Below are 22,722 nucleotides of genomic sequence, written 5' to 3'. Positions count from 1 at the left end.
TACAATTATTAGATAAGAAAATCAAACAAGAACAATCTTAACCGCTAAAGAGAAAAATTGGATTATTTTTGGGTTACCATTCCATAACAAAAGCTCATTAAGCTAACCTCGAAAGCAAAAGGAATATCTCGATTTCCAACATAAATAAGACATTGTAAATATGGACACTATGACAAACTTACATAATAAGAAAGCCCATTTGCTCAAAATAAAATGAAAGCCCATAACATTAACCATTACAGTGTTCCATAACTACACAAAACAGCCCTCGCTCAAGGATGTCTGAAAGATTAGTTTTATATACATAATTGTGGCCTTGTGGGAGAGTGGATTTTGGGATTCTTTTCGTACAATTAGGTTGAATTTTACTAAAATTTTGATCATTCAAGAGGGATCCACAGCAACACGTGCAACCCATTTGTTCGAATAGGTGACTGGAAAACCCATATTTGTTTGGGCATGTAGGTTTTATATAGATATATTGTCCAAAATTAATTACTAGAAATCTCAGTTCATTTAATAGAGGGAGATTGGTGGAGCCTATTTGTTCCAAGCTTGTGGAATATGCATCATAAATTGTGTGAAACAGATAAAATTAATGATCATCTCATTAGAAGTTGTCTTAGAGCTTGTTTGAAATTGCATTCATCTAATTAAAAGTTGTTTTAAAGCTTGTTTGAGATTGCATTAGAGAGTTTAAAAAGTACTTTTAGTACTTAAAAACTTGTACCAAACAAAAACTAGTATGTTTGGTAAAAAAATTTAAAAATACTTATTTAACTTTTTTAATCTAAAAATGGTCGAAACGCACTTTTGACAATAGCTTAAAAATGAAGCTTTTGTTAAAAAATATTTTTTAACTTAAAAACTATATTTTTCAAAAACAATCCAAAACATACTCTTAATGGTAATAAAATCCGATAGCATAAATGTAGGGAATCCTCAATGAAAGTAGTCAAGCAACTTGTTACCCTAGTTTTAGATATTGATATGGCTAGCCTTGTAGTTGCAATTGTTAATTTTTTAACTGAAAAGGACATCATAGCTTTGCCAGACCTTTATTTATTTTGGATTAGGATCTTTTACAAGATTCTAAAGTTACGGAATTCATGCCATTTCTTTATATTGAACAGTTTGGAAAATGTCACATTTTAAAAAGTTGGCATGTTATCGAGGTAGCAAAAACAAAAATTATCTCATAACAAGCTTCTTCTTCACTTTTGCAAATACAATTTTTGTCAAAAAAAAAATTAAAAAATAATTTTTAGCTCAAAGATTTTATACAACATAGAGTGAAAGAATCTAATGAAAATATACTCAATTATCAACCATAACATGCAATATTTTTAAAATGTGGCATTTTATATGTCGTTTGATGGACTTTATTGGTGTGCTTATTTTGATTGGATATTGTCATATTGTGCTAAAAAGTTGGGTTACATTAATTAAAATATGTTTATCTAAAATCCATAAAGCAAGCGTTTCTCGCGTAACTCTTAAGCTTAACTGCTAGCGACAATGCTACAGCTCTTTGCGGGCCTGTGGCACATTGGAGCCCATGAAACACTGTAACACCTTTCTTTTGTGGGAATAACTTCAATTTGGTCAAGAGAAAAGCCTTGTTTTTTGCCCATCACTCACAAGCTGACACCGTCCACCACTAACAAGCTAACACCTCAACTTAGTACACAAAATTAAAATGAAAACAAAACACCAAATTATTTTTTCACACATTCATTTCATCCACCCTCCTACGCCTGACGCTGCCGCCGCCGCCATTGCTTGAGTTTCTCTCTCAATCGGCATGAGGAATTTGTTAGGCTGGCTTTCTTTTTTAATTTTATTTGTTTTCCTTCTATAAATAAGTACTATACTCTATAACTATAAATTGTTTGTTTTCAGCTTTAAACGAAAAAAAAAAAAAAAAAACAAAAAAACCAGCTAGTCTAATACAAAGTGGCCCAAATGGACCAAACTCGAGTAAGGCTTGCAATTGTTTGTAATGAGGGCAAGTTAAATCAGAGCAAGAATTTTAGTAAATGCCAAATAATATAACTGACTGTTGTCACTTTATTAAAATCTCATTTAACTCCTCCCATCTTCAAAGACCAAAACTTTTCAATTACAGCCATCTTCGTCCCCTTCCAACAAAATACATATATATAGTTTAAAAGTTTGAGATCGCTTATTCCCAAGCTAATTTATCCATGAAGCACTTCTGGGTGCCATCTTCCTTGTATAAAACGTTTCCAACTGTTGATTACAGCCCCGATCCGCACTCCTCTCTATCTCGTTGAATCACGACCAATTCAAACTGTAGAACTGGAATTCACATTGAAGGCTCATCTTTCTAAAGGATCTCAAATTGTGTTTAGAGGAGGACAAACAGCTGCCGCTATTTTCTCCCCAAGGTTGAATTTCTTTGCAATCAACCGCCGAACATCTTCAGCTCAAACCAAGCTCTCCAAGAACATCTTCAGCTCCCACCAAGCTCTCCAACAACAGAATGCGAGTAGTTCTTTATCCAAACGATCATCAAACCAGCTTTCAATGGGTATTCCATTGTCAATTTGGAATCCAAATGCCTAACAGAAAGCCAACGCACTTATTAAGAAAATTAAGATTTCCATTTATGGAGCATATCCTGTGTAGAGGATGAAAAATAAGTATGCCATGGTATGCTGCATAATTGGCATGAATCCAATGTTATATTTTTTCGAACAAAAAAAAAAGAAAAAAAGATTCTTTTTCCTCCTCAAAGAACAAAGAATCCCATTCAATGACTCAGAAGAGTGAGAAGGGCGTCATCCCGTATCTAGCTTTGTTCCTTTAAGGGCTTCCCCTATGTGAAGAAATTATAATGAATATACAAAGTCAAAAGCAGGCTCCGAGATCATCTTCTCCTTCGCCACCAGTCTGGGACTTTCAACCTCCGGCTTCTATGTACAGCAAGTTTGACCTCAGGAAGCTTATGTTTAACCTGCCTCCATAGCATATTGACAGCATCTTCCTTTTTTGGGGGGTACTGAAATTCGTAATGATGGGAGATATTCTTAAGTCGCTTCCACATATCAATCCATCTCTCTTTTGGAAATTTCCGGAGCTGATTAACCATGTAACCAGGTTCCAGTGCCTCTTTGAAAGAGAAGAATATGGAGAATTGGGTGTAGTCAATTTCATCCTCGAATGGGAGCTCAATTTGATCACTTACAATGACAGGGACACAGTGGCTCACGATGGCATCAAACAGGCGACAAGATGAAGGCGTGTCCCCCGCAGGATGCAAGCAGAACTTTGATGAACGCATTCCTTGTGAAGACTGGTATAACAGAAGATGAAAGAAATGAGAAAGATGAAAGTATGCAAGCAAACACATTTAGAGCGTTGACTAGGATACTCGTATGAATGCAAGGTCAGAACTTTTGTTTTTGGGGATTCCATTCTGTTTCGGTCAAGAAAAAATTTATGATTTCACAGCCACTTAAATTTGGTCCTTCAACATAGTGACATATATCTTTCAATTGTTATGGTTAGAGATATATGCGGCAAGCATTGCATGGTGTTGAATTTTCCATTTAGCAACATTCATCTAGATATTCAATTAGAATTTACAAGAAGCAAGCTATGTATCAATAAGACAGCATCAATGGATGATTAAGAAGCAAGAAACTTTTGACAAAATCATTGCATCTTCTTTCTTATGGTTAGAAATAGTATGAATCATCTACATTCGTCATTCTAAGACCAAGATATGCAAATAAAAATGTCACTTGAAGGTTATCTATTAATCAACTACTTACCACTTTTATATTTTCACCTGTGGCAACACTCCGCTCATAGTGAACATCATCATAACCAGCTAATATCTTTGCCAATTTAACACGAACAATGCCTTCCTGCAACAAAACAAGACCCAGGAAAATCAACTGTAGTTTCATATGTGAAGCTTAAGAACTGGATGTTGTTTATAATTCAAACAAAATTCAACTTAACGCACATCTTTCCTGAATGTCCTCCCCCGAAAGAAAAGAAGTATGGTGCGAGATCCATATGGGTCTGGAGTGTCATCATCTGCAAATGAATCCACAACATGCACGTACGGGGAAACCACATCTTTGCTCAGATTTGACATGATTCTAGGGTGGCGGCCGAAATCTACAACAATCTGAATAGATGCATTCACCTGTTCTCGTAGAAATCTGAATGCATTGGGGTGTGTCATAGGAATCACATGGTCTCTGCCTCCAGACCGTTGCCAGTACTTGGATTGCCGCAAGAATTTCAGTAAATCAATCTGAAATCAGAAGCAACCCATACTGAACTGTAAACAAAAGTACATAGGTTCAACAAAGGTGTGGTATTTGAAACATATTTTTGTCCCGTGTAACATTGATGTGAAAAAAGAGTTGACATCAGAGGCAGAACTCCAGAAAACTGATCAAGCGATGTGCAAAGAAAATGAGCAGTCTTACATAAAATAATTAATAGGTAAAACAAAATGAATTTTAACCAATACAAACCGCTAAGTCATTGGTCATAACTGCCCTCTAACTGGTGAATTATTAACCATTTGCTGAAAAACCTAGTAAACTGATCTGGGCATGGGTTTTTCTCATATATAGTCAAAGAAAAGCTATAGATGTTTTTAAAACGTGACCAACGAAATAATTGAAATCATTTGCTATCGACCGTTTTTGCAACTATGTCCATCAAAGGCCACATATTGAACTCCCAAAATAATGAATGGTGAACAAACAGAACGAACTTGTCTTATAAAGCAAAGCCTAGTGGGTAGATAATTGCAGAAACCTTTGCATGTCGAAAATCAAATGCATCGCTTACCGTATAAAGTAAATGGAATGTGATGTTCGATTAGCCACCAAGTCCAAACTATCCTATGCTACAACCCGTGGGTTTCCAATCACAAGCAACCCCTTCAATATGTCACTTCTGTTAAATGACTCCATACAAAAAAAATCCAAACTTGAATAAAATTCTCAGTCTGTCCACATATTTTGATTCTTGCTACTTTCTATTTCATCCAACAATAGTGGGCCTCAGAAAGTAAGCAATTCTCTTCGTATCCAAAAGATTAAGCATTCTCCCACTTTTCAGATCAGTTCCTTAGCAAATCGAGGACAAAGATGTTTAAAGTTTTACAAGCTCGGCAGAGTGTTTATGTTTAAACAGTGAAGCTTAATCCAATGCAAAAGCCAACAAAAGCTAAGAGGCCACTCGAAAACCAAGCAAAAGCACCCAATTCAATACCAATTTTCCCAATTCCCCTAATATCAATTCACTACACCCATAAACAAACACAACACCCCCCCCCCCCCCCCCCCCCCCAACCCCCACCCCCCCAACAAAAAAAAAAGAAGGAAGAAACCGGGTCAAGTACCTGCAATTGGCGATCAATCTGGGTCTCCGGATCCGTCATGGTGTGCCCGTAGGTGTTGAAGCTAAGCGAAGAGAAAAACGGCACGAAGAACGCGTCGGCCATTTCCGGATCAGAAACCCTAACGGCCTCTCTCTCCTCGGCGCCACCGTCAGCTTCGTATAGAAGCGATCCCATCATCCAGTACTCCACGCTGTGCTGCCTCCTCAGGCCCGAGTTCCTGGGCCACGGAGGCCAGGTACCGCCCGTCACTGGGTTTTGGTCCGGGTTCCGGCGGTTCAGCATGCCCACGTTGTACCGGCGCGGGAGATCGTACATGTAGACCCGGAGAGGCGGGTTGGTGGTTGCACAGAGGGAGCGCGCACCCGCGGGTGATTGTATCAGAGGGAAGAAGTATGATCTGAAATCGACGGTCCCCATTAAGATAGAGTATGAGATAAGGAGGAGGACAACGAAAATCAGAGAGATTGCGGCTTTTCCGTACATTCTCGCAGGTGTTTCTGTTGGTGGTGGTGCTATGGATGGATTTACAGGCAGTCTCTTTCTATTTTTTAAAGAGTTATGAGCTAACTGTCCGTTTTGTTGTGTCAGAGAAAAAACACACACACACCCTTTTTTTTTTTTTTTTTTCTTCTTTTTTAAGGACATGGAAGTATGACACCATGCAACTATTTTTGTGCCATTCATATTTAGATGCAATTAAATAGAACAAATAAGAGAATAATTAATGGAACTTTGGGGAAAAAATTAACAATAGAAAATTATTCTTTTCTCTCTTTTTTTTTTTTTTTTTTTAATTGGTTTTTTTGGAGGTCATCCTCGTTTTGACTAAAAAATCACCTTTTTCAAGTTGTATCGAATTTATATTTGCAATGTTGGTATTAAAAATAGAAAAAGAGGTTAAGTCATTCATAGTAAATGGGTGATTATGGTAGTTAGGAATTCAGTGGTTTGTGTAAAAGTGATGTTTGTCAAGGTATGGAAAGCTTTTTAATTCAATGCTATAATGAACTCAGACGGGAAGACAATTTTCTTTGATCCAAATTAAATTTTTTAGTATTTAATGAAATACATAATGTTGCGTTATTTTAAAATTTTAAATAACATGACAACGTAAATAATATATACACAATGCTACCCCTTAAGGTGGTCAACTACTTAATAATGTGTTTGTAATTGGTCATCCCAAATTTGTCATTGGGGTGGGTCAACAACGGCCTTCAAGAAAGTGAGCGAACATTATTTGAACGGGTGATTAGACCACCAACATAGGGTGGGTCGACCCTCAGCCGTGATTATGCCTTCTCCCAGGCATAAGTATGCCCTTCAGCCATGATTATGCCCTCTCTCTCATGCTTCAACCATATATTATGCCCGTTAGTAAAATGAAATTTGAAAAAATTTAGAAACTCAGTGCTTCATATGAATGGAATGAAGGTGACAATTAATAGTACTCTAAACGGTGCGTTTTCTTTTTTTTGGGGGGAATATTGACCAGGGAGTGGGGACAGGCTGCACAAGCAAGACAAATAGATAAAAAAATAAAATAAAATAAAATAAAAACTAGAAAAAAACTTTGAAAATATGCCTAAATGGGAGACCAGCGTGCTGCAAGCCTACAACAAATAACAAAACAATAAAAATAAAATAAAATAAATTAAAGAATGTACTAATGGCCAATATGGAACAGCAGTCGTGTAAGTTAAAAAAAATAAATAAATAAGAAGCCAAGCCCAAAGTGGGGAACAGCGGCTGTGTAAATTAAAAACAAAATAAAAGACTTTGTAAAAATAAAACAGGCGTGCTTGCCGGCCTTGTAAAAATAATTGTTCTTTTAAATGAATTGTTTTAATATTTATATAATTATATTACTGTTAAGTCTATTTTTGCCAATTATTTATATATTTAATTATTTATGAATTTATATAGTTTTTGTTTCATATTTTAATTGTATAAATATATAATTGTAGTTGTCTGAGATTATGGAGAAAAACAACGATTCTATTGACCTCAAATTAAATTCTAAATGAATTCGTGTTGAAGTAGATTTAGCAAATCTGTCCGGAAATTCTTGCTTAAAAAAAAAAAAAAAGTAAGTTTGATTATCATCTTAGTGATAGAGACCAAACTCGAAGAGCATATCTACAAATAGGACAATTAAATGAATGCTAGTATTGACAAAACAAATTGTAAGTTCTATTTATATGTTTTAAAACATAATTAAAAATTTTGTTGAATTATTCACTTATTCGGTTTGTTATATTTTTGTTTAACTTTATTTTTGTATTCATTAAAAAAATACAGCAATGCACAAAGAGAAGACCAAAAAATTATTTTTTATATTTAATTATTTTTATTATTTTATTCATTAAAAAAATGCCCCCATGTAGGAGAAATCCTACGTCCGCCACTGGTTCGACCACCCCCTCACCATTTGAGGATGTGGTTGACCATCACAAGGACACGGTGTAATCACCATCGAAGAGCTCTCCCCCAAGGTTTAAAGGGAAGTATGGGGGAGAGTGCCATATCCATGCATCCAAAGAAGTGGTCAATTAGCCCGATAAGAATGGTTAGGGTGGTCGTGCACCCACTTGAGGGTGGTTGGATGACCCCAACGGTACTTATGAGTGGTTTGACCACCCTCTCATCCTTGCTTGCTTCTTTAGGGTAGTCAACCCATCTCACCCATTAATTTGTGAGTAAAATAGCAGTAGTCCACTCTTATAGGGTAGTCTAGCCATGCCATTTAATTACTTTTTTTTTTTTTTTTTAAAAGACTACATCGCTCAATGTAGACTGTTCAATTAAATGAAAATTTTAAATATTAAAAATTGTACTCACAAAAAATTAATAATAATAAGTAAATATTAGAAATTGTAGGCGGGTTAAAATTGCAAGGATCTCAATCCTCAGTAATAACCCTAAGAATTGCATTGTAATTATTTTCATTTTTTTTTTTCTAAAAAGGGGTTTTCTTAAAATAATAAAAATTATATGTTTTTTTTTTCTTTTCTTTTTTTGGTATTGTTATCAATTGTATACCAAAGACATTCGATTTGGTGAGACTTGACAGGCCTCCATAATACAGTGTCTATGTTAAATATAAAATAAAATAGTGTCCAATTATTTTATGTCTAGATTTTTTTTTTTTTTTTTTTTAATTTTTTAATTTTTTTTTAATTTTTTAAGAAGACATTTGACAGGCCTCCATAATAGAGTGTCCATGTTAAAAATAAAATAAAATAGTGTCTAATTCTTTTTTGTATAGTTTTTATTTTCTTTTATATTTAAATAAAGAAGACATTTGACTGGCCTATTAAAAAAAGGAATTGTTCAGATTACAAACAAATTTTATAACAAAATTAAAAATGAGATAAATTGAAATTCTGAGGAACTCAATCATATTGGATCACATCAATTTATAATTTAATTGTTTTAAAAAATTTATTTATAAATCTAACATTTTTCTAAAAAAGATAAAAATAAAAATAAAAACCCACCATCCCTCTATTTGATATGTAAGAAGAAAGTGACATGAAACTCAACAATTTCGAAACGGCACGTCATTACAGACTCGTATCTCGATCATCTTCATTCATGTTCCAAAAAAAAAAAAAAAAAAAAAACGATGAAATGACAACTAAAAGTCTACAAGTAACTAATATAATTATTATTATATATATATAACACTCAAATTTGTAAAAATAAAAAAGAAAAGATAACTAATCCTTATTATTATTTTTTTTTAAGAAAAGGGTTTAAAGTATTTAAATTTGGCTCAACAAATTATTTTGTTAATTTTAATTAAAAAATCTTTTTTTTTTTTTTTTTAATTTTAGTTATCCACCTTCATAAGTGTTGATGCGATTTTTGGTCCATAGTACGGCTAATCGACAGTTTTTCTTCATTGTTGGGCTGAGAAGAAGATTCATGTACATCTGTGGCGTATCTGCAAAATAAGAGCACGGTTAAGGGTTTTCGGTTGGGGAGCCAAAGACCGTCCGACGCTCAAATCAGCGTCACAGACTCACATATATGAGTAAAAATATAAAGCTATAATACGCCCCAAATACCAATAATTTATGTGTGTAGTAAGATGTGTGAAAGGGAGAGAGATAGAGACAAGGGGAGAAGTGTCTCTAGGAGAGGAGGTGGAGACGTGAGAGGGAGAGAAATGTCTAAGTTAAGGAGACAGGGAGCCCTTTCTCCTTTAATAAGCTAAGGTGAACACATGTCACTTTTTGAGTGAGCAATAATAAAATGATAAATAAATATAAATAAATGGGCATATTTTATTTCCAACAATAAACATTTAAATTTGCCTTTTATTTTAGCTATGTTTCCTACAACAGTACAACCCAACCTTTAAAAATCGACCTGTTTTATAAGTAGGTACGGAACACATGACTATTTTTTAGAAACCTTTTTTGTTGTAGAAAAACCTACAATGGAGTTGGTAAGAAATTTATGACCTTTAGCGATTTACTTGCACTATTTTATTTAATTATTTTATTAAAATGTGAGAGATTGATAGATCATAGAATATATTGAATTTTTTTTTGTTAAAACAGGTAACCGTAAAACTCACCATTTTTTTATTTCTTTTCTTAAAGTAGCTAATTTTACCGGAAAAGCATGTTTGAGATTGTATTTGAAAAATAGAGTTTTTAAGTATATATATATATATATATATATATATATATATATATTTTTTTTTTTACAAAAAAATTTATTTTTAAGCTTTTGGTCAAAATATTTGTGAAAACAGTTGTAACTCAAACATTTCTCTCCTTTTAAACTCTTAAACACAGTCTCAAACCACCTATAAATTTGGATGAAAGAGACATTGTAACTATAAGATATTTAAAACTTGAATAATTTATATAAAAATAAAATATTTTAAAATTTATGAATTCAATTATTCCAGATACTGGATATGCGTAAAGGCCGGCGCTAGCAGTCTTAGTGTTGGTCTTAGGCAGGCCAAGCTTGTACAACACCGAACTATTTTATACATATATAAATTGGTTTCCCAGACTACAAACGCAACGTCGCGGGAGTGTGGAAGCATTTGTAGCTTTCTATCTATCTATGATTCTCTTCTATTAACTATTTTCCTACCGACTCCACTGACAAGGTCCAGCATATTCCAAATCCACGCGAGACACTCCCTCTCTCTTATTGTGGCTGTGTAAATCTCGCCTGTTTGTGTTCAGACCTGGAGCCTGGAGGCACCGATCCAGCGACAACGAGAAAATGGTGTTGAGGTTGAGTAGAGAGGACTTGCGCGGGTTCAAATTCTTGCTTGCTTTGGCGCTCATGTACGGCCTTATGGCCATGCTGGCCTACTCCGTCCTCCACATGAAGTTCGTCAAGCCGCTTGGGAGCGACGCGCCTCTCGGCCGGTTCTCGGAGGCGAGGGCGGTCGAGCACGTCCGCGTTTTGTCCAAAGTGATCGATGGCCGCCAAGTGAGACCGATTCTCTGGCTCCTTTGGTTTTGATTTTGAAATGAAATCGTTTTCTTTTGGTTTTCCCAAAGCTCTTCTTGTTTGCCAAAAAAGTTGATGCTTTGACTCTTTAATTTGTCTCAAAGTTCGGGTTTGAGATTGCGAATTTCATTTTTCTCAGAGCTCTTGTTTTTTCTTGATTTTTTTATAAGAAGTTTAAATTTGTTGCATGGTAAATTAAAATTTGAATGTTAATGCTATTTAATTTGTTTCAAAATTCAGGTTTCCGATTGCGAATTTCATCGTCTTTTAATTTTTCGTAGTTTTCTTTAGCAACCAAAGAAGAGTAACTGTGAACCATAAGATAGAAGCTTTTTTTTTAAAAAAAAAAAAAAATTGTTTGGTTGTTTATTAGTATTTGGTTGACAGGAAGGGCGTCCTGGCTTGAGAGAAGCTGCTTATTATATCAAAGGCCAGCTGGAAATGATGAAGGATCGGGCTGGGTCCGATATTAGGTTGGTCTACTGATTTCTAAAATGTTATGAAGTTATGCCTTTCAATTTCTCTGTGTTTTGTTTCGTTTTGTTTTTAACGCTGCATGTTCAAGTTAGATTTGGTCTGGTCTTGTTGTACTTAAGCTGGAGGATTTGGTTGTTTATTTGAGTTTTAATAGTTTGCAGTGGTGCCCCAATTGGTTTATTTGCAGCGTAGATATCGAGGAGACTGTTGTTAATGGCTCCTTTAGCATGATGTTCTTAGGCTACAGCATCACGCTGGCGTATAGAAACCACATAAACATTGTAATGAGGTAAGTTCACATTGTTCTGATTGAAATTGTATTGATTGTTTGAATTTGCATTTGTTAGTGCTGATTTTGAAAATAGCATATCAATCAACAATGAAACTACTTGGCCCCACTTCCTCTTGTTTTAAAAGATGTTTAGATAGAGATAACATTTTAAATACCAAGAAAGCCATGCGAAGCTTCATTGTTTGGTGCTATTAGGTAAAAGTTCAGATATTGTGGGGGAGAAAATGAACCATTAGACCCCTATAAGGGAATATTGGAAAGGACAAGAAAAAGAAAGGCAGGGGGGAATAACCTTCCCAAGAAGCAATCTTAAAAGGTGGTTTACTCATTACTGGGAGAAAATGAGGAAGTGTCTGGACAAAGACACAAGTACAATTTGTTAAGTTTGAAGCTTGTAAATTGTACTGCATATGAGAGGAAATTCGGAAGTCTGTGTATATTATGAGTAAATGAAGCGATAACTTATTTCCTTATATAAAAAAAAAAAAAAAGGATCTTTCCACTCTTTTTTTGTTTTTTGTTTTGTTTCTTGGTACAAATGTCACTGTGGATTAACTTTAAACAAACGGCAGGATATCATCGGTAGATTCACAAGACACTGACCCGTCACTTTTACTGAACGGCCATTTTGATAGTCCGCTTGGTTCCCCAGGTGCTGGTGACTGTGGTTCATGTGTTGGTGGGTACAATGAAAATCTATGCCCATTATAAATGTTACACCAGCCATTCTTGTTTGATTGGTTCATATCTGGTCTTTACTCTTTCTTTTGTAGCATCAATGCTGGAAGTAGCAAGAGTCACTGTAGACTCTGGCTGGGTCCCTCCACGGCCTATTGTTTTTCTTTTTAATGGTGCAGAAGAGCTATTTATGCTGGTAAGACATCATGGTACTGCTTTGTCTGGAAGTAAAATTATTTTTATTCAGCTATTATTTCTACCTGCCCTTTTTTGAAAGTTCTATCAAGTACAGAGTTTTTCTGGTGTTCTGTTGTTTTAAGTCCGCATCATGGTTGAAAAGGATCCTGGCTATAGAGATGCAAGTAATCAATTCTGTAGATGTATAAGTTGGATTTGTTTGAATTTTAATGTGCTACACCTGTTAAAATTCCTTTTTGTTTCTACTTCTGTTAAGGAGGACATATATTACAATTTTTTAAAATCAACTGAAGCTGGAACTGCCTCATGCTATCCCCTGATTAACGTTTAATTAACAACAGGGACGGAGCCAGCTTTCAATTTGGGGAGTGACCAAGGGCCAAAATTTTTTTGAGAAATGACCAATTGGCAAAAAAAACCTTAATTTTTTTTTATTTGCCTTAAAATTTTTTTTCCTTGTAATTTGGGGGGGCGGGGGGGGGGGGGGGGGGGGGCGTCACTGATTAGCAAACAGAAATAGGTGTCACGGGACCTCCTAAACACACTTCTGCCTGAAAAGCCAACCATCACAATTTCTGCCAGCTGATCATATATTTAATTTGCATCTGAAAATTCCTTCTTTAATTTTTATTTTTCTTGCGATTGGCTCTCTCACATACATTTAAGCTTCTGAAGTGTTGTTTGTTCACATCTGCTGTTTCAGGGTTCACATGGTTTCATGAAGACACATAAATGGCGTGATACAGTTGGAGCTTTTATAAATGTGGAAGCATCTGGTACTGGAGGTCCTGGTAGGATATGATCCAATGCTGATATTATTTTCTGAAACTGTGCGCAGGAGTGTTAGTCTGCAACTAACTGCTTGCCATAACTTTTCCTTCTGGCGGATAACTTAGAGAGCAACCGATAACCTAGAAAACATAGAAACCAACACCTAGGATAATTAGATTACAATGTTAGACAAAGAAGATCAATCAAAGAACTGTATTAACAATAAATATTAACATGTGCTCGATTTCCATGCCTGATTATATATTTACTGAAATCGAGGAACAATTAATAAATTGAGAATTGTTTTCTTGTTGACAGAGGATAAGCACTTTAATTTCAACATTTCTTCCTGTTCTATATTTCGTTTTTGGTGTCATAACACACTGCTGATTATGTGTTCTTCAATAAACAGACTTAGTTTGCCAATCTGGACCTGGTTCTTGGCCTTCTGATGTCTACGCTCAATCAGCAGTATACCCGATGGCACATAGTGCTGCCCAGGTTTTTTTTTTTTTTTTTTTTTTTTTTTTGGGGAATAACTTTCTTATAGTCTTAAGTTCAAATCTAGGTGGTGATTGATCTCATGTTTAATGATTCATGAGGAGCGCTGAATATCAACTTTCATGATGATGTCAAAACAGTACACCTTTTTCTTGCTTCCTTCAACGATTAATTACATGATTTTGTTAAATGAGTCAAAAAGTCATGTTACCATTTTTATAGTTTTGCACTGCGGTTGGAGCAATGGATTTTTATAGTTTTACACTCTTTCTTCAACCATAATTTTATTATTTTATTTCCTTCTCCCTGAGTGTGTGTGTGTGTGTGCATGTGCTTTTATCCCCTCTACATTTTAATGTGCTTTGTCTGCAGTAATTTTCTATTTCAACACAACTGATTGATTATATTTACACTCTTTCTTCAACCATAATTTTATTATTTTATTTCCTTCTCCCTGAGCGTGTGTGTGTGTGCATGTGCTTTTATCCCCTCTACATTTTAATGTGCGTTGTCTGCAGTAATTTTCTGTTTCAACACAACTGATTGAATGGAGGATCTATTTGTTTTATGCAGGATGTTTTTCCTGTTATTCCTGGAGATACAGATTACCGAATATTTTCCCAAGATTATGGCAACATTCCTGGGCTGGATATTATCTTTCTCCTTGGTGGTTATTTTTATCATACCTCCTATGACACAATGGAGAGACTATTGTATGCATTACATCTGCTATTTTGGTACATATTTACTTAATTGGAATCTTTATGTTATTTTTGTCCTTAAACACTTCCTCTTATACATCCAAATGTCTTCAGACCTGGAAGCATCCAAGCACGTGGAGAAAATTTGTTCAGCATGATTAAAGCCTTCACCAATTCTTCTAAGCTACAAAATGCCCATGATAGAGAATCTTTTTCTGCTACTGCCAATGGATACATGGATGAACGAGCTGTTTTCTTTGATTACTTAACATGGTTCATGGTATGCTTTTAATATGTGATTTATGATCTGATTATGATGCATTAATTATTGTAAGTGATGAATAATATTGCTCCTTTCTTTTTTTTTTTTTTTGTTCGTCATGAATCTTTCAGATATTCTATTCAAGAAGAATAGCCTTGGTACTTCATAGTATTCCTATTGCCATCTTCCTTATTATGCCCTTCTTTTTGTGTTTGCTGTATTCTGGATCGCGATCTTGGTTTGCAATCTTCTGTGATTTTACGCGAGGTAAATGGTCTTTGCTGATTTCTATTTAAAAATATGTGGCTGTCCTTTTATGTTCTTAATTTTATTGTAATATTTTCCTGTTAAGAGTTTTGGTTCTCTACTCTATATTTAATATTTAACATTGACATCACTTGGAGATTTTGGGTAACTTTGTCAAATTGTTAATTTTTCAGGAACGCTGTTCCATGCTACTGGGATTATACTTGCAATTATTGTTCCGGTTTTATTTTCCATCCTAAGGTTGCTGTTCTCTCGTTATGCAATGAGCTGGTGGGTTGATATATTTTTTGATAAACTTTTCTCTTGTTAATATTGTTATTAATATTAGACTGACTAGCTTTTTTATTGTCATCAAGTTTTTTTCCCCCCTCTTAATAGGTGTAGGTTAATAAGTTTGGGATACCCTATAATAATTGATAAAACTGTACTTAGTTGTATTTAATTATATTCGATCTCAAGGCATCTCATTTCAGCCGCCAATAAAACCTGTTGCTATCAATGAAGGAGCTCTTCCCTATACATGATGATTCCTTTCAGTTTCTATGGTTTAACTTGTGACATGTTATGGCTGTAAGGAAGTCATGGCTAAATCAAGTGACCTAGGAATTAGTATGTGTATTATGTCAGGCTTGATCCTGCCTTTAGAGATCTAGTAGGATTCAGTTAAGCATAAAGTGATAAAGTACTTGCAAGATTCCAAATGATGTATTTAATAATATGGGTTGTTTTTTAAATCCTAGCCGATGTTATGACGTTAAACTTCTAGAAACCTCTAGAAATCAAACCCCAACTCTTTGGAGAGCCTCTAGTTCCATTTGAATATAAGCTTCTGCACTTTATCAGTGCATTTGCAAGTTTCTTCTTGACGTGCTGGAGCGAAATGCAGGTTTGCTCATCCATACTTGGCTTTCATGATGTTTATCCCTGGTTCACTTGTTGGTCTGTTGATTCCAAGAATTGTTTGGAGTTGCTTTCCTCTCTCTCAAGATGTTTCAGTTCCTAAGACGTCAAGAGAGGTACACTTCTATTTGAAAATTTTCATATATTCCTCAATTCGAGCCAAGTTTATCATATGTTCTTTCATAGAATTTTTGGGTAAATTACACTTTCCTTCCATAAACTATCACATGTGCATCATTGACCCCCATAATCTTTGACTTAGTGCAACTCATACTCTATTTTGAAGTTTTGGTGTTAGTTTGTCTCATTCGTCAAATACGCCGTTAAGTTGGACAGAAAAGCATGTGAAATGACTAAATCCTTGACAAGCATGCTTATTTTATATTTTTAGCTATAAAAATATTCTATCTTTTAATTTTGAAAATTGATATATGAGGTATTTGAGAACGGGATTGATTTTTTTTTTTTTTTTTTTTTTTTTAACTATTTACATTTGAGACCCTTTTTCACATAAATGAACAATTTAGCAATTTCACATGGGGGGGGGGGGGGGGGGTGGCTGAATAAAGGCTGTAGTTTATGGGGTGTAATTTACCCTAGATTTTTTTTTTTTTTTAATCTGTAAATTTCAACAAACTTTGCTGTAGTGGATCTTGCTAAGATTTATCTATTTGGTTATGTCCTCCCAGTGCACATGGTATGTAATGCCAAAATGTCAGACAAGCCATGCTGTACCATTATTTCAAATTTGATTTAAATCTATTTTATAGACCTATTGCAGATGCTTAATGTTGTTGTCTTACCATTAATCTAGCATGAATCTTGTAGGGATTATCTGACGAAGCTAGGTTTTGGGGAGCATTTGGGTTTTATGCAATATTAACTTTGGTATGTATTGGCTACTGTGATTAGTTTATTAGTCTGATGTAGATACATTGCAACTCATGTCTAAAGAATCTTCATAAAAGCAGGCTTATCTTTTAGCTGGTCTGAATGGGGGCTTCTTGACTTTTTTCATTTCCGCTTCTATGCTTGTTGCGTGGGCTTCCTTTTGCTTGTCAGTCAAATCTTATGGATGCCAATCACTCAGGTACGCGTCTCAATGGTGGTCAGTTTGATTCCTTTCTTTTGTGAGTCGTGTCAATTTTTTTCTAGTTGTTACTTTGAAAGTCATTTGTGTTATTGCTGGTTTCCAAGTGTTTATGTGCAGAAGAACTCCTAGTTTATTGGGAAAATGTCTTGTTTTTGCAATTATTGCAAAGGTTGTTTCTTAGATTCCACACTCCATTTGGCAATTTGTTTAGCCTAAATCTCGAATGGGCTTCAGCCCAGCCCAAAAAGGAAAATAGCTGTAATTGTTGGGCTTCCCTGGGGTTTGGCTTGTAAGTTTGGGAACGTTGTAGTGGAAAGTTAGGTAGTTGGCCTCTTGGAAAAAGATTATATATCTCTAGTGGGAATTGTAACACCCCGGTCCCATATTAAGAAGATAAGAAGAAGTCCACATAGAGTGGGTGGCTTATAAAGATAGTCATGAGTACTAAGTTCCACATTGCCTAATTACTATGTGAAACAGGGTTTTATAATGAATTCTAGAAAAGCTCCAAATTGATTAGTCCTTTTAGGGTAATAACGCAGATGTGGTTAGCGTTTTTCCCTGGGTCGTTACAGGAATGATGACACTTGCCGGATTCTCAGTTGCTACAATTTGTACCTAAATAATTCTTGACAAGTTTTGCCAAAATTGGTGAAATGATCGAGAAAAGTTCCAAAGGACTTTCTTTGTTGTCGTCAAAGTATGGGACAAAACCTCATTGGTGGTTGAATATCATTTGTGTAAAGCTTTCCATGGTTCTGAACTCATATTTCTCTGCAAACTTCATGAATCATAATTAGTTGAATTGCATAATTTTTTGTATTGTTCATATATATTGATGTACTTCACGTTAATGTTTGCTGGTGGTAGAATTTCATATATGGTAAGATTGAAATTGGTAAATGTAAATATGCTCTAGAACCACTCTTCATTTAAATTCTTGCAAAGAACTGTTGCACCACAGCATGTCTTTTGTTTCGGAAGGAATTAAGTTGTAGCATATTGAAATTGTGATATGATTAAATTTGTTTTTGTCAGGTCAACAGTGTTTTACATAATCCCTCTGATTCCATGCCTTGTATACTCTGTATACTTCGGGGGGTTTCTTGCTCAATTTTTGATTGAGAAGATGGGCATGATGGGTGCTGTTCCACCCCCTTATGGTTAGTTTTTCTGAACTCTTTATCTTTTCTCAGTATTAAACCTTTCATTTCCAACAAACATACTACTCTTGAGACATGAGCAGTAGCAAGACTGTTTTGCTTAAAACAGAATACACTTCAGTCTTTTGATCTAGTGGGGGATGCAATTCTGTTTCATTAAGTAATTATGTTTTGAGCGAAGAGTTATGCATCCCTGGAATCCTGTTCACTGTATATTATTGTTTTGCTAGGCTGCACTAATCAGTGAGCACTTGGTGGATGTGGCAGTTAAAGTTAATCAAATGGATGTTTCCACTTGTTTGACAAATGAATTCTACCTTAAAATTAATTTTCTTTTTATTGGGAAGAAACCCTAAGAAGTTGTTGAATCATGTATCTTATTCACAACTTGTAGGCTCTAATTTTGTTCATACTTATCTTATGAAAGTGTGTTGTTAAATTTTTTATGATATACCTTTAAGCTGTCTTATATAAGGCAGTTCAAAGCTAACAATCTGGAGACTTTATTATGCAGTGTTTAACCACCCAAGTATTCATATAAAATAATGACAATAGTAGCGGAGTTGGTAGTGATAATAACAATAACAGTAACTGCAAGGATAATAATAATCATCATGATAATAGTGATAGTAGTAGTAGACTACTAGTAGTAGTAGTAGTAGTAGTAGTAGTAATGATTATGTCTTTGCTTTCAGGGTATTTTATTCCAGATATCGTAATGGCAGCAATAATTGGAGTTGCAACTGGCTGGTGTGTGGGCCCCCTTATACCTATATGTGGTCATTGGTTGGCCAAGTCATCAATTTTGCATTTTTTGCTGCATCTTAGTGTGCTTGCCTTGGCTCTGTCATCGCAATTCTTTCCCTACAGCAAGGACGCACCTAAGAGGCTTGTCTTTCAGCATACAGTCCTTACTGCAGGTACAGAAGCTATCATTCTTATATATGTTGGACGAACCACAAATTTATTTGGTTCCTATTTTTAGAAACAGAAAACTCTTTTATATTCACAAAAACAGAAAACAGTGCAAAAGCGCTCTACCAAACAGAAACTGTTTTTGAAAAATTGTTTGTGAAAATAATCTGTTTTCAGAGAACATTAAATTGCTTCCTAAAACTCTTCTTTTATAATTTAAGAATAACAAAACCATGGAAAAATTTTCAGAAAATGCTACCAAACAGGCCTGTAAATTTCATTACGTTTTCAATATCTGACAAGTCAAATACTACAATACTTAAATAGAATTACACTTTTAGCCTATGATATTTTAGTATTAGCATATCTCTTTCTTACTAATGGTGGTCTTAGCTTACAGAAAGAAGAAAAAAAATCGCTTCTACTGGTTATATCATCTGAAAATTTTGTTTTACTTCTGGGGTTGACAGATGGAAATCGGGTTGTGGATTCTACTTATGATCTTTCTGTACTGGATTCCAATTCTTTACCTTTTCTTTTCAAATATGCACCTGAAGTGGCAAACAAATTGCAAATTAGTTCGGAGTTATCTTTTGAAACTGCAACGTTGTCTCATCGAGAGACTTGGATGGTATGTGACTATTGAAGTTTCAAGTCAATGTTATGTCAAGTGTATGATTTAGATAGTCTTGTATGCCTTGGAAAGGCATAAATAATGCCTATTCTATTTCTAACTCTTAATGGCTAGTTTGTCAAATGTTCCCTCATGCCAGCATAGAAGCAATGCATATACCTGCATCAAAATCAACATTTTTTTTGGTGAGATCTGAACAATAATAATGGTCTTATTAATATGCTGATTTCCTTGAAGTTTCAAGTCAATGTTATGTCAAGTGTATGATTTAGATGGTCTTGTATGCCTTGGAAAGGCATAAATAATGCCTATTCTATTTCTAACTCTTAATGGCTAGTTTGTCAAATGTTCCCTCATGCCAGCATAGAAGCAATGCATATACTTGCATCAAAATCAACATTTTTTTTGGTGAGATCTGAACAATAATAATGGTCTTATTAATATGCTGATTTCCTTGAAGTTTCAAGTCAATGTTATGTCAAGTGTATGATTTAGATGGTCTTGTATGCCTTGGAAAGGCATAAATAATGCCTATCCTATTTCTAACTCTTAATGGCTAGTTTGTCAAATGTTCCCTCATGCCAGCATAGAAGCAATGCATATACCTGCATCAAAATCAACATTTTTTTGGTGAGATCTGAACAATAATAATTGTCTTATTAATATGCTGATTTCCTGAAAAAAAAAAAAAAAAAAAAACTAGTAATTCTCTCTCTCTCTCTCTCTCTCTCTCTCTCTCTCTCTCTCATATACTAGACTTGTCAACCAAATGTTTTCTTGCAACAAATGGTCATGGCATTAAGCAAAAGCTGATTTTACTCCTCAATTGATACTTAAGCTGGTCTTCTGAACACATTGGTCACAACAATAAAACAAAAACTACTGGCACAAATATTGAGGTTTGCCATTCTTTTTTAAATATGTAACTGTGATTATATGCTCACCAAGGGATAAGTTGCATGACATGAAGTAATGGTTACTTTCAATAGACTGTTCTATGTTAATTCTAAAATTATGGGTGTAATGGGTGAAATCTAAAGCTATCAAGAAGATCTCTTTCTTTTGCAGGCACTATTTCCAGTTTCTTTTTTGTTCTCAAGAATGTTGAAGTTCCCCACACAAAGTGATGATGTTCTGAAGCAGCATAGATACCTACCCCATTTGTCTATTTATAAGCCACAAACAATTTCTAGAGAAGGATCTCGAAGAGTTTACTTGGAACTTTCATTAGGGTGAGTGGATTGAAATGCATGTGCTGTCCATGAAATTGATCTGCATATAGATCCACAAGCATTTTCATGTGCTTTGGATTTAAAACTCCAAAGCTGTGAGTACCTTTATTGGCTGACATGGCCATAGTTTAATATTCCAAGCCATAAATATTCACGCTTTTCATATTTTTACAATTAAATAATGTTGCTTTTCTTCAAACAGAGTTGTATGTTTCAAATATGGTGGACTTGTTTTCTGGAAGACGATAAGTTACTTATCTGTTTTGCACAACATGTGGCTGTTTGTATCCCTGTAATCTTGTTTCATTCTGGTATAACTTGATACCTTTACTTTAAGATGCTTGTCCACCTGCATTTGTATATTCAGTGGTGCAGAATTTATGGTGTGATCTCTGATGACTTTAGAAGTTGACTCTTTTTCTATCACATGTTGGTGCACGATTTATATGCACCCAAAACTAGGGGAAGAATTAAAGCTTGTGACAAGGTTTCTTCTGTCAGGCAAAAGAAGTTCAGTATGCATTTGTTTTTTAAACTGCTGATTCTTGTTGCTGTAGTGTGAAATCCGTATAAATCACATACTAGGCATGTGAAATGTTCATTGCAATAGTTGAAAGCTATTTCTTTACATGATTGAAACAAGTGAACAAAGTTGAGCTTTGAAGTAAACCTCCCACTCTTGCTTCCTCGTTATCCACGGGGTGTTAATACGTGTCTTGCCATTACATAGATGCACGTAAACGGTCCATTAGTTTGTTTAGATATAGTTGAAAACACAGATTTTCATAATGTGTTAAAACGTTTCAGTTGTAAGGTTTAAACATCTTAATGTGTTGTCTTCCTTTCAGTACCCTTGAGGAGGTTTGGGTTACAGTCCTTAACATTACTGGTCCTTTATCCAGTTGGTCATTTGCGGATAGTATTCTTCCAGGTATGAAAATTCCTTCACATTCCACTTTGGTTTTGGCCTAAAGACTTCACTTTGTTGTAGAAATTTTACCCTTTGTGAAACCGGTACAGCTCCTGAAACAATCGATGGTAGTCCGCCTTCATATATATGTAGACTTAGTGGAGCCAGCCATGAGAATTGGACCTTCTGGTTAGAGGTAAAGTTTGGTCACGGTTTAGTTTCATCTTGTCCCTATCTCTTCTTGTGGCCATTACTAATCATGCTCAACTTCTTGGTTTTTACAGGCCAGCAGTTCTGAGGATTTAAGAGTGGAAGTTGCTGTATTAGACCAAAATTTAGTCGATGGGGCAAAGAAGTTGAAAAGCCTTTTCCCGGACTGGGTGGATGTTACTGCTTATTCTAGTTTCATGTCTAGCTATATCTTTTAGTTTCACAGTGGCAGGTTTCTTTGCAAACATACCAAGAAGGGCTGGCCCTGTATTGGTTGGAAAATCAATCTTGAATAAGATAGTTTAATAAAATCAATATCAGTTTTTGAATTCATTCATTCAATACTTCATTCTTCTCTAATCCTCTTTGCTTAAAGGCCAATAGACTGATTGAACCCCAAACCATAAACTCAAAAACCCTAAACCTTAATCTGGATATTGGCCATGTCCCTTTTGGCTCAAAGCCACGTTTATTTGCTTGATCACAATGCTTTCGATTTTCAATTGTTTCATTTAATTACCTTGGATTATACAATTTTCGAAACCCAGTCTCTTTCCTATTTTATATCATATTAAAGGATCGTAAAATGAGGCAAAATACTGTCAATATTTGGTGATAATCTTACAACTT

At 35.0% G+C, this 22,722-nt stretch overlaps 2 protein-coding genes across 4 annotated transcripts; one reads left to right on the top strand and one right to left on the bottom strand.

Annotated features, from left to right (window-relative positions):
- Positions 1–2,070: 2,070 nt before the first annotated feature.
- LOC132179842 (Exostosin family protein) lies at positions 2,071–5,957 on the bottom strand. 2 transcript variants are annotated; one of them, XM_059592632.2, is made up of 5 exons: positions 5,399–5,957; positions 3,998–4,294; positions 3,801–3,896; positions 3,212–3,319; positions 2,071–2,585 (listed from the first exon to the last, which is right to left on the bottom strand). In XM_059592632.2, the coding sequence occupies exons 1-5, from the start codon at positions 5,879–5,881 to the stop codon at positions 2,451–2,453; spliced, it is 1,119 nt and encodes a 372-aa protein (XP_059448615.2). In that variant the 5' UTR covers positions 5,882–5,957; the 3' UTR covers positions 2,071–2,450. The 2 variants fall into 2 exon arrangements, with proteins under 2 accessions (XP_059448615.2, XP_059448614.2); XM_059592631.2 differs by lacking the exon at positions 2,071–2,585 and having other exon boundaries at positions 2,592–3,319; positions 5,399–5,956.
- A 4,454-nt stretch (positions 5,958–10,411) lies between these two features.
- On the top strand, positions 10,412–22,434 carry LOC132177280 (Zn-dependent exopeptidases superfamily protein). 2 transcript variants are annotated; one of them, XM_059589538.2, is made up of 21 exons: positions 10,412–10,867; positions 11,276–11,361; positions 11,553–11,654; positions 12,230–12,336; positions 12,431–12,531; positions 13,237–13,324; positions 13,717–13,805; positions 14,379–14,518; positions 14,621–14,786; positions 14,900–15,035; positions 15,209–15,305; positions 15,922–16,051; positions 16,764–16,823; positions 16,907–17,025; positions 18,067–18,191; positions 18,887–19,111; positions 19,577–19,737; positions 20,809–20,972; positions 21,821–21,903; positions 21,993–22,078; positions 22,167–22,434. In XM_059589538.2, the coding sequence occupies exons 1-21, from the start codon at positions 10,655–10,657 to the stop codon at positions 22,308–22,310; spliced, it is 2,622 nt and encodes an 873-aa protein (XP_059445521.2). In that variant the 5' UTR covers positions 10,412–10,654; the 3' UTR covers positions 22,311–22,434. The 2 variants fall into 2 exon arrangements, with proteins under 2 accessions (XP_059445521.2, XP_059445522.2); XM_059589539.2 differs by lacking the exons at positions 10,412–10,867; positions 11,276–11,361; positions 12,230–12,336 and having other exon boundaries at positions 11,575–11,654.
- The last annotated feature ends 288 nt before the right edge of the window (positions 22,435–22,722 follow it).

The sequence above is a fragment of the Corylus avellana genome, chromosome 4 (assembly GCF_965113065.1).
Source record: "Corylus avellana chromosome 4, dhCorAvel1.hap1.2, whole genome shotgun sequence".
Taxonomy (NCBI): domain Eukaryota; kingdom Viridiplantae; phylum Streptophyta; class Magnoliopsida; order Fagales; family Betulaceae; genus Corylus; species Corylus avellana.
The sequence above is the reverse complement of the archived record's forward strand: the minus strand, read 5'-3'. Positions and strand labels throughout refer to the sequence as shown.